This window comes from Falco biarmicus, chromosome 6 (assembly GCF_023638135.1).
Source record: "Falco biarmicus isolate bFalBia1 chromosome 6, bFalBia1.pri, whole genome shotgun sequence".
Lineage (NCBI taxonomy): Eukaryota > Metazoa > Chordata > Aves > Falconiformes > Falconidae > Falco > Falco biarmicus.
Genome location: NC_079293.1, coordinates 22,231,786 through 22,245,263, shown reverse-complemented (window position 1 = coordinate 22,245,263; position 13,478 = coordinate 22,231,786). Strand labels below are relative to the sequence as shown.

Sequence of the window (13,478 nt, the reverse complement as noted above, 5' to 3'; positions counted from 1 at the left end):
TATAAAAAAGTTAGTATTATAAATAAAGAAGGAACCTGTGGTTGTTAGGATAGCGTTTAACAGATCTTTAAGTGTTTTAAGACAGGTCTTCAATCATCTGCAAATCATCACTGTCACAGACAGTTGTCATTGGCCTGTATCAGTTTTGTGAGTGAGTGGTTAGGACCTCCGCATCAGCAAGTACCTCAGATGGGAGCTGTGGCAGTGCTAGGAGAAGAGGCAGACAGAAAAGGGATACTGGCATGGCTGAGCATGAGGTGTCCACAAGGGGCCAACAATTATTTCTGTCTCTCCCTGTTTATAGACTGCAGTAGTCTGAGCTTCTGCAGTTTTCATGGGCAATGTGTGCACCAGCTTTATTGCTTGGTTTCTAGCAGAAACCAGTTCTTCCTGCACTGATGTTATGTTCATATTCTTACAAGACTTAGGTATAAATCTTGCATCAAACATGTTTCACGTCAGTCTCAGTCTTCTTATCATGTTTTCTTTCAGATGGTATTAGCTTTGCAATAAAAGTCTATTTTAAATTGTCTCCATTTATATCACGTTCTAGACAGGGCATTTTTAACATGTGATGTTTGACTGTAGCTCCAACACTGAACAGCAGCAAAAACGGCCTGCCTTTAAATAGGTCATTTAATTGAATTCATCATAGTTACACAAATAAATCAAGACCAGTTGTAAAAAGAAGATTAACTTTTAATATGTGCTGCTGTTTATAGCAGTGGGGAAAAGGGGAAGTAACGGCCTCCCTTTTATATGCAGAAAATATATATAAATCTTCCAAAATTTAGCTTTAGTGTTCATTGCCATGGTAATAAAACTGATGTAACATAATTATTTTTTTTGTAAAAGAGTTCTAGCTAATTATATCTCCTTGTTGTCATTCTTACCCATTTTAGTTCTTTTTTTCTCAGTGTTTTCACAAAAAGCACGCCGGTGAATGGAAGTGGAAATTTATTTCAGGAGTAGAACATTATTGCAGCAAATGTTCCAAGGGAGAATCCATTCTAAAAATTAAATGAATTTCAATTATTTAGCAACAGCTCTTGGGCCTGTTTATATGATTCCAATAATGCTGCAACAACAAAGGCTAAAAGACAGAGGAGTAGGAGGTTTACATAATAAAGCAGCAGTGAGGACCTTTTAGAAGTAAAAGCAACCAAAGAATAAGTCAAGCTCTGTGTAGTATATACTGAGATTAAAAAAGAAAAAAACAGAGTGAAACAGAAAAGGAGTGAAATAGCTGTGTATTTACAAAATATGTATATGCCTTTACTGAGGATTTTTAGGACTTTTAGTGTTAAAGAGAACAGCTGTGTTTGTTTTCTGAACAGGAATAGGAGCACTTCAGTATATAAAAATAACAGACAAGTAAAAATTCAACTGGTATTGAAACGAGAGGGAAGATATTTGTGTAAAAATATTGCTAAAAGTCTTATAAAGAGAGATTAAAAAGGCAAGGATCTGATATAACTTCAAAGAAGCTGGACTCTTCTGCCAAGATTTTAGGAGAAAAAACAGTATGCAGTATTGGCCTGATAGGCTGGCTACCTGGAGATGCCATCTTTGTCTTTGTTTAAAGCAATGTAAATGAGCGGAATGCTACTCCATGAAGTTAATGAACTTATTTTGTTGTTATACAGTAGAAGTAGAAGAAAACTTTACTGTCGCTGTCAGGAATAGTTACTGTGAGTTACAGTGCTGTATTTAAAGGATAGCTGTAGTAACTAATTAAGATGGAGCTGAGGAAGAGGCTCTCATAATCTTAGTAACCAGTTCTTATAGCATTAAATTTTCCCAATTTTGTTCTTAGGAGAAGACGGCTTTAAATATCAGTACCTGCTCTCCTTGTTGTAAAGGATGCGCCTCCTTTGCTTTGAGGAAGACATCCCTGCAGTACAGCAAGCAGAACAGAATCACAGAAGAATGAAGTGTAAGGGAAATGACACAGGAGCTGATTGTCCTTAGATTTGGCAAAGTTTAGTAATGTACAAAAGCAGAATGTGTCTGGCAGAATCTTCTATCTGCTGGACATAACTTTTGAAATCTGTGGCAGTCTGCTTATGAAGGATGGTGTTGGGAGGGCTTTTGCTTTCTGGAGTTATGGGAAGTTTGTGCGTAGAAATGCAGGACTGGAAATTAAACCAGGGTCATGGAGGCAACTGTGGGATGGAGGTTTAGTCCAGAATGGTCCACAGTACCTTTATTTCATATGTCAGCAGCGATACTTCCTAATAATGTATAACAAGCTTGAGTTCTATAAGCAAACACCAAAAAAGCACAAATGCCATGTGAAAACAAGTGAATGGTTGAGAGGAAGAGCATCACCATTGTTATAGGTTCAGGTAACTATGTTGCTATCTAGTATACCACAGTACAGCTGGATCGCTTTTAAGTGGCCTAAGCACAGCTCGGAACAGAGGTTAGCTGAACAGAGGGCGCATTGAGCAGCAGGGGGAAAAAAATCTATTAACATGTGAAGACAAATATGCACACTTCACTAGTGCTAAGTACTTCATTTGTAGAGCAAGTTTATGCTCACTGTTTGTGATCTGTAGTTGTAATGTCAACAAAGGCAGCTTTTCATCGGCCTTTATCACAGCTTTCACCAAAAAAAGAAAAAATAAAATCTTACTGTATATGAATAGACAGTCCACTTGTTTTTCAGTCACATTCAATAATTTATTATTCAAGAACATTCTTAAACAAGTTTTTCCTTTCAGCTCTAAAACTCTAAAAGAGTTTGTCCTTTTAAAGAGATTACTCTGACCCCGATACATGTAATTTCATTGTTCATGTGGATGATGACAGGTTACCTGCTTAACAAAGAGGTGATTTCTGCTTAAGTTGCTCTATTCTGTTTATACCCCTATATCCTCTAATGGCATGTGTGTTTCCTGGAAACAGATGAGAAGAGCAAAGAAAAAAAAGTGTAATTTCCTCTCTGTGGAAAACAAACTATACTTTGAGGCTTACAGCCTTCCTTTGTCCCCACTCCACCAAGAGCCACACCATAAAATGCAGCTGGTTTATGATTTTACTGCTAGGAAATGATAAAAAGTTTGGGGATTAGGTCAGTCCAGTAGATCTGTACAGTGGGGTTACTTTTTATGTATTAAGAACAGCATGGCGTCATGTAAGAGGATATGTACCGGTCTGCCCTTGTACCTACCTAGGGTTGACTTCAGAAGATCTATGTGGGAACACATGGGGATTTACCTGGGTCTGGTGATGGTTGTAATTCAGACCTGAGAAACATGAACATAGAGCAGAAGATGCTTAATTTTTGGCTTCAGTTCTTTGTAAAGTCAAGATCTTGGTCAGATCATTTTACAGGTTCTGTCTGCATTGGGACAGTGATCTAAACGTTGTCATTTAAAGACAGGAGTATTTGATTGGTTTTGGCATTTATGGTTATCATTTTCCCTTCTTAACTAGTTTATTTCTGTGCTACTGCATAATGCATTCTGAAAAATTGGTTTTACTTTCTTTTCCTTTTCTTTGAATTTGAAATATATCAAAATAAAAAGGCACAAAATAACAAAGAAAAGTATTATTTCAAACCTTGGCTAGCAGATGACAAATTAATATTTCAAATTGGTATTTTAATAAGTTTTTAATCTATATTTTTTCTTTTTAATTGTTATATGCTATTTCAAAGTATATTTTCAGAAGCAGATGTTTCCTGCTTTTCCAAGATTTCAAAGCAAGTGGTTTTCTTTTGATGTTACTGTAGATGGTTTATACTTAAGGTTGTGCTCAGTGTTGAAGATTCTAAGTTGCTGGCTGATAATTTGTTGTTTTCACCTATGGAAACTGTAATGCGTGTTACCAGTGTTCCCTGGTGAAAATTACTGGTTAGAAGTTGCTTCAGGTTTGGAATATGAAATCATGCATATTATTTTACATTTTAAATGCTTTAAAAAGTGTTAAAGATCTCTTGTTTAAAAATGTGAGCACTTTCTTCTGCAAGGTGTTTGAGAGGCAACAGTACAATTGGAGGTTTTGATAATTGTGAGTTTAAAAATTGTACTGAAGCATTTCTGTTTGTAGTGTGTGAAAGAAGCTGTAAGTGAAATGGAGTGAGGTTAAGCTGACCTACAGTTACCTTGCACTTGCTGTGGCACTGGCTGTGGGAGGGGACTCGCTTGTCATATGTAACTTGAGCAAACTTGAGCTCGAAATCACAGAATTCAAATACTGGTTTTTGAAAACTCCAATACACAGAGTTGTTTGGTCATCACTATGTGAAATTCTTTTGTGCTGAAGGAGTGCCTTTATGTGCTTTGTTTTGGAAAATAAAATAATCCCATTAATACATTTCCCCTTCCCCCCCAAAAAAAACAAACCACAACCACCCCAACAACCAACAACCTCCCTCCCCCAACCCAACTCCAAAACAAGCAAAAAAGTCCACCAAAAACACCCACTAAAACAAACCAAACAACAACAAAAAATCAAAAAAGTAAACTCCAAGTTCCAGAAGGCTTGGAATTTCTCTATAGGCATAGACCATCCATGCTTATTTAGCTGAGGAGGGATGATGGCAGTATGGAAAACAACATAGGTGTCTCTGAAGGATCTGCATAAGTAGATAGAACTTCTTCAACTTAGTCATGCTTGTTACACCTGCTAAGAGTGACCTAATCATTGGGCCTTTAGGGTATTTTAGAATGTGGTTTTGGGTAGACAGAGCTGGGATTCCAGATCTGGCCCTACGCGCGTGCCTTTTACAACACACCATTGCTGGGTTAATACTTTGTTTTTGTCAAGTTCTGTGAGGAAAGACTTAAACTGTGGTCCACCTCCTGCTTTCCACTTGAGTGCTCTGGGCTACAGTCAAGCTGCTCCTTCTCTGCTTTCGCACTGGGTCTGTGATTCATGTATTTGTGGATGTAAATTGGCTGAGCTTCAACAGACAAGATGGAAAATGCATTCATTTGTGATACATCATAATTAAGGTCCTTTTCCAAAGTGTGGAACATGCAGGTTCATCCAAGTTACAAGAGGCATGGAAACCAAATTCCCTACTTAGCAATGAAGTGATTAACAACTTGAGAGCTGTGATGAAGATGGGAATGACTGTTCTGTTGCATGATTAATTCAAGAACATGTAGATTTTGAACCTGGAAGATTCCGGCAGAGTTTAAATGCTCTTCCACACAAACTTGGGCCATGGCAAAAGTCTGGGCAGGCCATAGTTTCCATTTGGGAAACTTGTCAAGGCCATTTTGAAAATCCATCTGAACTGAATCAAACATAATTAGTAAGCATTGCAAGCAAAAACTACTTTGTTTTTATTAGAAAAATAGCAATCCCATAAATAATGTTGTAGAAAATCACAGAAAAAATTTAGTTGGAAATTACTCTGGAAGTTATCTTGCCCATCCTTCTTGCAGCATGCCTGATTAGACATGGTTGTTCAAGGACTTGTCCAGCCAAATTTTTAATATCTTTGGACAGGATGGAGATTTCACAACCTCACTGAGCAACCCATTGCAGTGTTTGACCACACTTACGATGAAGAAGCCTTTCCCTACTTAAAATCCAAATTTCCCATGTTCCAAATTTGATGTTGTGTCTTATCCTGTCACTGAGCACTTCTGAATAGAGTGTGACTGTCTTCTATGCGCCCTCCTGAGATAGGTGCAGACAGCGCTTGTTAACCTCTCTTTGTACGCTATGTGCGTCACTCTCCTGATAAGTCTTGGTTGCCTTCCCTTGAACTTTCAATGTGCCAATGTCATTCTTGTACGGGGGGGGGAGGGGGGGGGGGGAGCAGGGGGGGATGACACCCAAACTCAAACAGGGGGACACAGCACTTCATATACAATTTCACAGAATAAAAACTAGGAGAAAAAAGTAATCACAAACAGGTTTGAGTCTTGAGTTTAATGTGTTATGGCAATATATTATTGAGTACTGTGAAGTTAAATGCCTTTCAGGTTTATTGTTGAGAATATACAATCACAGTCTATTTATAAAGATAATCCATGTCTGCTTTTAGATACTGTTGTTTAGATATTTAGGACAGAATGTTTGAGAAGTTTAACAGGATTTAAATTGTCATGTATGTAAAGTTTAATACCACAGTCCAGCAAAATATTTGCCTTTGTGATGAGTGCTTTGCAGAATGAGACAGTACAGCTGATTGTGTTTACCTGAAGTTACTTTAATCTAGGTAAAAATCATCACTCAAGTAATGGAGCACTTCCTAAACCTTGCAGGGCAGCAGCGTGTTTCTGTGACTAGCCTCCTGGTGTGCCATGGTTTATTGCTGGTTGGAACAAACCTGGGTATAATAGTAGCATTACCAGTGCCACGCCTGCAGGGGATTCCCAAAGTAACTGGTGAGTGAAATTCCTCAAACGGATCAACTACATTGGTGTTATAGTGAAGATTTCATTTATCTTCTGTCAGTAGCTTAAGTGGACCTGCCAAATTATGTGTATTGTTTAGATATAATAAAAGAGCTTTGCGATGAAATTATATTTGTAGTTCTTCCTGAGCTTTACAGTATAACCAGACATTGTCTAGTTTTGTCTCAGTTGTTTAAGCCAGGACAACTGCTTTTCTTTAGGGCATAAGAATAGGATAGGCATTAATCCTCTCAGAGTACAGTCAGATATATGGGGATGAGAAGAGAATGCAAGCAATCTTTCTTCCAGATTTGGGGAAAATAGATGCAGTAAGTTTAGGGATGTAGAAACTGAAAGTTCAGTATGTTGTCTGACTGGCTATTCAGTAAATTTGTGTTGTGTCCTTTCTTCCCAAACAGGAGACTTGGAATATACAAGAGTATATATTTCATTTTTTTGACAACAACCAAGATTTTTGCATTTTGGAGAGATGTATTTATTGAGTTATTTTCATATTACCCTATTTGAAATACAAATGCATAAATGCTGCTGTATCTCTCTGCAAATGTTTAAGCTATGAGCAGAGGGAAGATTTTAAAAGTGTGTTTAAGTAGGGGGGTTGCCCCAAAGTTTTGAGTTCAGAATTCTTCTTGAGCTTCTGCTCTGTGGAGGGAAGCTGGCAGATTTTGAGGCATGCTGTTTGCAACTTCCTTCAGGGGGAAAAAAAAAAATAAAGCTTATGTAACTTCACAAAATGAAAACGAAATCCTGTGTTCAGCAAAATATAGCAGTAATCCAGTATGGCACAGGATAAATGTTTCTTAAAAACGTGGAACCTGTGTTAGGTGAAAATAAATGCAATACAAGGTAACACAAATGCATAGCGGCAGAATCAAAATATATCTCATTTTATTCTTCCATTTTCTGTCTTGATTATTGTGGTTTATATCATCTCTATATTCTTGCATTTGGTTTTGGTCAAGTTTTGTCAGATTTCACAGATCTAGCAACATTACATTTAGAGATCTATTTTTATAGTCTCTGATACCATATTTGGCATTTGAACTGAAAAAAATGTGACTTTTTCCAGTTGTGCTTCCAAAGTGGTAACTCATCTTTATGTCATTACACTTTCTCTAAAAGCAGAGTATGTTTTCTTCTAACCTGGAATGCGTTAGGGATGGATAGTGTGATTTGTAGGGTTGTGGGTTTCCCCCCTTGATTAGCCTAGTTCTTTTCCATATTGCAGATGATTTTGTAGAATCCTAGATTTTTAAGTCTTTTTTGTTGTGGAACACACATATACTGATATTGTTATAGCTTCTGAATTTGGCCATATGCAATTTGTTTTTCACACATTCTGATGATTTGCATTGTGTAATTCTTCTTGTACTGCCAACATCCCACTGTTTAGATACTTTTTTAAAAAAAAAAAAAAGGAAGAAAAAATATTGTTCAGTCATTTCCTTATGAATCTGCCATGGTAACTAGACAACTGTTCTGGAGGATGAGTTTTAGCTCCTGCTGTACAGTGTGAAGGGGTCTGTTACAATGAAACAGATGTTCTTCTGCTGTTCTGGAGAGGTACAAAGGTGCAATAGGATTAACTGAAAACCACGTATTTTGTTTGTGGATTACTGGAGAAAACTCAGTGTTACATTTGTGTCAATGCCAACAAAAAGAAGTTAGCAGCATTTCTGTACTCACGCTGTTGTGAGAACAGGGCACAGAAGTCAGTCAACTAAAATTCATAATCCTATGTTTCATCTTATTTATTAGTGCAGTCCTAAATCATTCGTGGTACAATAGATTCTTTTTTGTACACTTTTTCTGTAAATTGTGTACACACAAGGTGAAAGACTGGATGCATGTAATAGAGTTTTAAGAGTTAAACTTTTCTGAGCAAATTTCATGGACTAATTACAGTGGAACACTTTGGTTAAATAAGTAGTGTTCTTTAATTGTCTTTTTCTTCTGCCTCCAGGAAGAGGAATGGTGTCCTATCACGCACACAATGGTCCAGTCAAGTTTCTTGTAATGGCTACTTCTGTAAACAAGAAGAACAGAAACAAATTGAGGAACAGCCTGCCTCCTGGCTCAGAACCTAAAGACGATGACCAAAAGAATATTTTGCACAATGAAAGGCCAGGCTCTTCTCTTGGTAACACCCATGATGCTGCAGTTTGGCTGGGAGGTTCAGCAGGATCCATTGCACAAAGAAGTGACCTGTCCTCATCTTCTGGATCCCTTACCTTATCTCATGGATCAAGTTCCCTAGAACACAGGCCTGAGGACAGTAACATTTACGAGCTTTTGAAGGATCAAAATATCTCATTTAAAAGTAAAAGACAGAGATCCAAGAAAATGAAAGCAAGTTCAGTGTTGGTCATTTCTGGTGGCCAAGGACACAGAAGACTGAACAAGAAGACCAAGCAGCAGCGACAAGATGAACTAGTGTCTTCAGTGATGGTCTGGCAAATCCCACTATTAAATATCTAACTGAACTAAATCCAAGACAGTTTCTGCTATTAAAAAAAGTCTGATATCCTTTTACCGCAAATGCCATCTTAGGACCCAAATGGATAGACTTTATACACCTGGGAGCAGTTTCAGTACGCTTTAATCACAGGATTAAGGGTTGCAAGACAGTCTTCACATACTTAGAATATTCTGCAGTGCTAGGATATTGGAAGACATTTAGCTGTTGGTAGTTTCCTTGATATATAGAACAAAAAAGATCTGCTAGACACTTTTAAACAGTTTTAGAATCTCTACCTTATTTATATTCACATTTATAAATACCAGAATTATGTCCTATAGCACTTAGGGAAGGCAAGGAACACATGCCATTTCTAATGCTGGTTTGTGCTTATGTAAATCAGCTGTTGTTTCTTTTTCCAAAATGACATATTGCATGGACTGTAGATCTTAACAAATTAGCAAATTTTTAAACAATAAATAGTCTAATGCAAGCTATTATTAATTTGGTAATGACTATAATAGTTTGTAACATCATTCCACAAGCCAGAGTTTGGTCTGGACAAAAGCAGTTATATTAATTGATTGTTTATCTCAACATAGGAAATAGATTTTTATTATTATTATTTCTAATGCTCAGTGTTATTAAAAAAGTTGCAGTACAAAAAGCACATTAATTTTCTTGGTAGGTGCAATGTGTCTGTGACTTGCTTTCGTTATACAGATAAAGTTCTAAGGATGCTATGGCTTAGGGCAAATAGAAAATACAGATACAGGACAGCTGTGTGTTGTAGTGCTGCTAGCGCATTCTGCCCCTGGCAACTCAGTATCAAAACTGGACATGGACTATGCCATTTTTAAGGAGGTATGTGCATCTAGTAAATTAGTAATTACATTATTAATTGAATCCTTAATTGGGAAGAATTATACTAACTTTTGAATATCTATAAGAAGTGCAGGTAATCACTATGGGTATAGGTCCCATGCCAATTGCTTTGCCCTATGTCCTCAGGCAAACACCTATCAAATAATGTCACAGCACAGCAGCAACAACAGAGATATGGTCATACCTGAGTGGCAGTCACCTCTTTTCACCCAGAGTTTCAGCAAAGCATGGTCATGTAAGTGGATGTTATGAAAATAGCGTGCACAGCTTCATTCGCACTGTCAGGCAAGTGGTTGCTTTGGTAGTGTTAGAAGCCTGAATTTAAACAGTGACCTAATCATCGTTTCTTAATGAATCAATGTATTTCCAAAGGAAACTTTGAATTTGGGATTCCTACTGAAATTGTCTTTTGCGCTAGTCTCTGCACATGGGAAATACAAGACAAAGTCTTGAGCTCAGAAAGACATTGCCAAAAATGGTGATGAGACACATCCTTCTATGTTTAATACAGAAAACATGTTGAATGGAGTCACTGGGAACATCGTTTTCCCTTGTCAATGGACTGAAAGATACAGATAAATTAGGATGATTAAGTTTCAGTTGAGTATGTTAAGAAGTCTGATGCTGTCCCTCAGTTCAGTAAAATAAAAATTAAATATATCTGAACACTGTGTTTGTCAGATGTATACATTGACTAGGATCAAGTAAAACTTCTGGCTACTTTGGTGCCATTATTATCTCAGGAAGGAGGTGGTTTGCCCTGAAATTTTTTCTGCCACTTCTAATACAAACTCTTTGATTCCATCATGGTTTGTTTCAATCTTCCTAGTTTAAATCAACAGCAACCATAACTACACTGTTTCCCAGCACATAATATTTCAAGGTAAACAGTACTAGAGACTGAATTGTTTTGTTCTATGTAAGATAAAAGATTTTTTTTTTCCTCAAAACAGCAGTAGGGTTTGTTGTGTGGTTTTCTTTTTTAAATGTCGCTGAAATTTATTTTCTTTATTTTGCAGCAGATTTCTCTTAAATTTTCAGTCTGTTTGCTCTAAAAGGCAAAACTCTATCAAGGTGACTCCAAAACTGGGGGGTGGGCTGATGACTTACCAAATTTGACAGAGCACAGGCGTAATGTCAGGTCTTCTCTGCCACAAAGTACATGGAACAGAGGGAATGCCAGTCTGGTCAGTCTTTGCCTGCTAGGTGGCACCAACATAGGCATTTCAAAAATCAATTAGGCACCCCAATCCCTTCTAGAGGTTTTGCCTGCAGCCTACATCCTGATCAGAACAGGATTCTTCAGCCGTAATAGCACAGACTCCAATAGGTCAGAAAGGACACTTGTTACAGGCAGGACTGTAGGCTTAGGGTCTTCATTGCTGTTTTGTGCTTTTATTCTGTGTCTTTTGCTGGATATCTTACAATTTTAATTGGGTGTTGTCAGCGCTGGTGTGGGCTTAGTGTTGGCATGAGTCCTGGTGGTAAAGGAAAAAAGAAAAAAAAAAAAAAAAAAGGCAAAGCAGAGTGCCTCTAAGCCAGGCAGCTGGCCACATTCTCCCAAACTTTTCCTCTTCTCCCTGCCCTACTGCCTGGACTTGTCTGGCTTGAGGGATCAAGGCCAGTTGCATTTTCTATACTCTTCCATAGCTATGGCCCTGGGAGCTGCTTTTTGCCCACTGTGTGGAAGTGCTACATTGTACATTTTAATGTTGTATATTGAAAAACAAGTTACAAAGATTCTTCTGTGTATAAAGCATATATAATCTAGCATCCCTTTGCTACACTGCAGTAAAAAGACCACAGGTTTTATTCTGCATGCTTCTTGGGCATGGGATGCCACATCTGTGCCTTCAGGGCTGGATGATCATGTCCAGTCTCTCATAGATCTTTTTCACTAGGAGCAGTGAGAAGAGTCCACTACACATTCAACTGGAAATCGATGCATGGCGTTATTACAGGATCTGCTAGCAGTAATGCATGAGTTTAAAGTTAAATTCATTCCATCTTCCAGCTGAAATGTAATTTTCTTTGATTTTATCAACAAAATAGTAGAAACAAAGTACAAACCTGCTTTTCTGAAAGTACACTGGAGTTTTGCCAGTAAGTTCAGCAAGAGCAGAACTGGGTCTCTCATATACATTATCCTATTTTGAAAATATGTATCTATTTATCTTACGAAGCTGTAAAGCAAAAGAGAAGGTGCATGTTTGTCTTTAAAAATATACATTGTCATGAACTAGATTTTTAGTAACTAACTGAGCACAAGGTGCAATGTTTGTTTTCTGATATGCAGCTAACTGGTATTACCTTACTATGAAAACAGGCAGGAACCAAAGTTTCTCTTACAGCTGGCAAATAGTCTTCACAGCTTCTGTAGACTGTGCTGCTAGGTAGGTTGGATTTTGCTTTCTGATACTGCTTTTGTAGATTAATAAAGTTACAGAAAATATTGAGGGGAGCTGGTGTAACCACTACGATGTCTTCTAGATATGTTTTCTAACACATAGTAGTGTCTTGTATAACATGAGCCATAAAACTTGTGTATTTATGTTCAAAGTATAAACTGAGAAAAAATTTTAATAAAAAATATTGATAAAAAATAACATCAGTAGTATGTTTCTTGGTTGCCATTTTAACTAAAAGGCTATAATTTGTGACGTGTATAATGAATAATACATATATATATATTAATGGACTTACAAAAAGGAAAATAGGATATGTGACAAAGAAGTATTTTTTTAGTTTTATAGTTTCTCCAATTTAAAATGCCAGTAAATACCATTTCTGAAAATGATGCAGTATCTCATAATAAGTTTGACCCCTGTGTCAATGGACCCAAATAAGTCTAAGCAGTAGAATTTTTATTATGCTGTCTACATGAAGTATGCATCAGCACTTGGGCAGCATGCATGATGCATAAAAATGAGAAGCATTAATATTCAAAATGAGTATTGCAAAGCAATAGCATTAACAGAGGAAATTAATTTTCAGTTGCTAACTGGCAATTTGTTCTAATTAATCTGCTCTAAAGGATATATACAGAATCCCATGATTGTATTTAAATACTGTATTCATCAGACTCGGGCAATAGCCCTTCTGTGTGTACCTGCACTATTATGAATAAAGAAGAGTTATTGAGATCTGTTTGGTTGCTAGCAAAGCGTGCCTTTTTGCTCCTGTTTTTATACCACATCTCTTTAATACATGGTTCTGTAAAACATCATATTGCATGAGTGCAGGATACTGTACATTCACACACCTGAAGACAGATTCTGTCCCAATGGGAATTTACAACTCATGGGTGGGAGGCTGAGGGCTGAAAATCACTTACTGCCCCTGTGAGAGAGGAGTGAACATTGTGAAGGGTTTCCTGAACTGTGGTTTGGTGCTTAAACTTCACTGTTCCTCTCTTTTCTGTCCTATTTAATTTCCTGACTGCAAAAAGACAAATTTGGTTTTGTAAAATGCATTTGGGTGTGAGAAAAATCTGTGGTTTAAAAGGTGCAACTATAATGGAGGGTTCTGTGAGAGTTAATCTGTATTGCAATGAGCGATTCCATGGAGTTGATACAGTATTTTTAGATTGCTTTACATATCTTTATAGTAATAATACTTCACATAATAATAGTCCCGTTAAAGCGGCAGATTAATATCATCTGTAGCTAGGAAGAAACTGAGTTGGAAGTGTTTGCGTGACTTGAAGCCACATGATGACTCTGTAAAAGCACACAGATTAAAGCCATTACTGT

At 37.2% G+C, this 13,478-nt stretch overlaps 1 protein-coding gene across 4 annotated transcripts in view; it reads left to right on the top strand.

The window, feature by feature from the left end:
* Nucleotides 1-12,332, top strand: part of ARHGEF10 (Rho guanine nucleotide exchange factor 10) — a 117,139-nt gene extending 104,807 nt beyond the window's left edge. For all 4 annotated transcript variants that reach the window (XM_056343945.1, XM_056343946.1, XM_056343943.1 and 1 more), the window contains 2 exons: nucleotides 6,231-6,353; nucleotides 8,347-12,332. In XM_056343945.1, coding sequence (XP_056199920.1) covers nucleotides 6,231-6,353; nucleotides 8,347-8,861 — 638 coding nt within the window. In that variant the 3' untranslated portion in view covers nucleotides 8,862-12,332. The remainder of the gene's footprint in view (nucleotides 1-6,230; nucleotides 6,354-8,346) is intronic.
* Nucleotides 12,333-13,478: the final 1,146 nt, after the last annotated feature.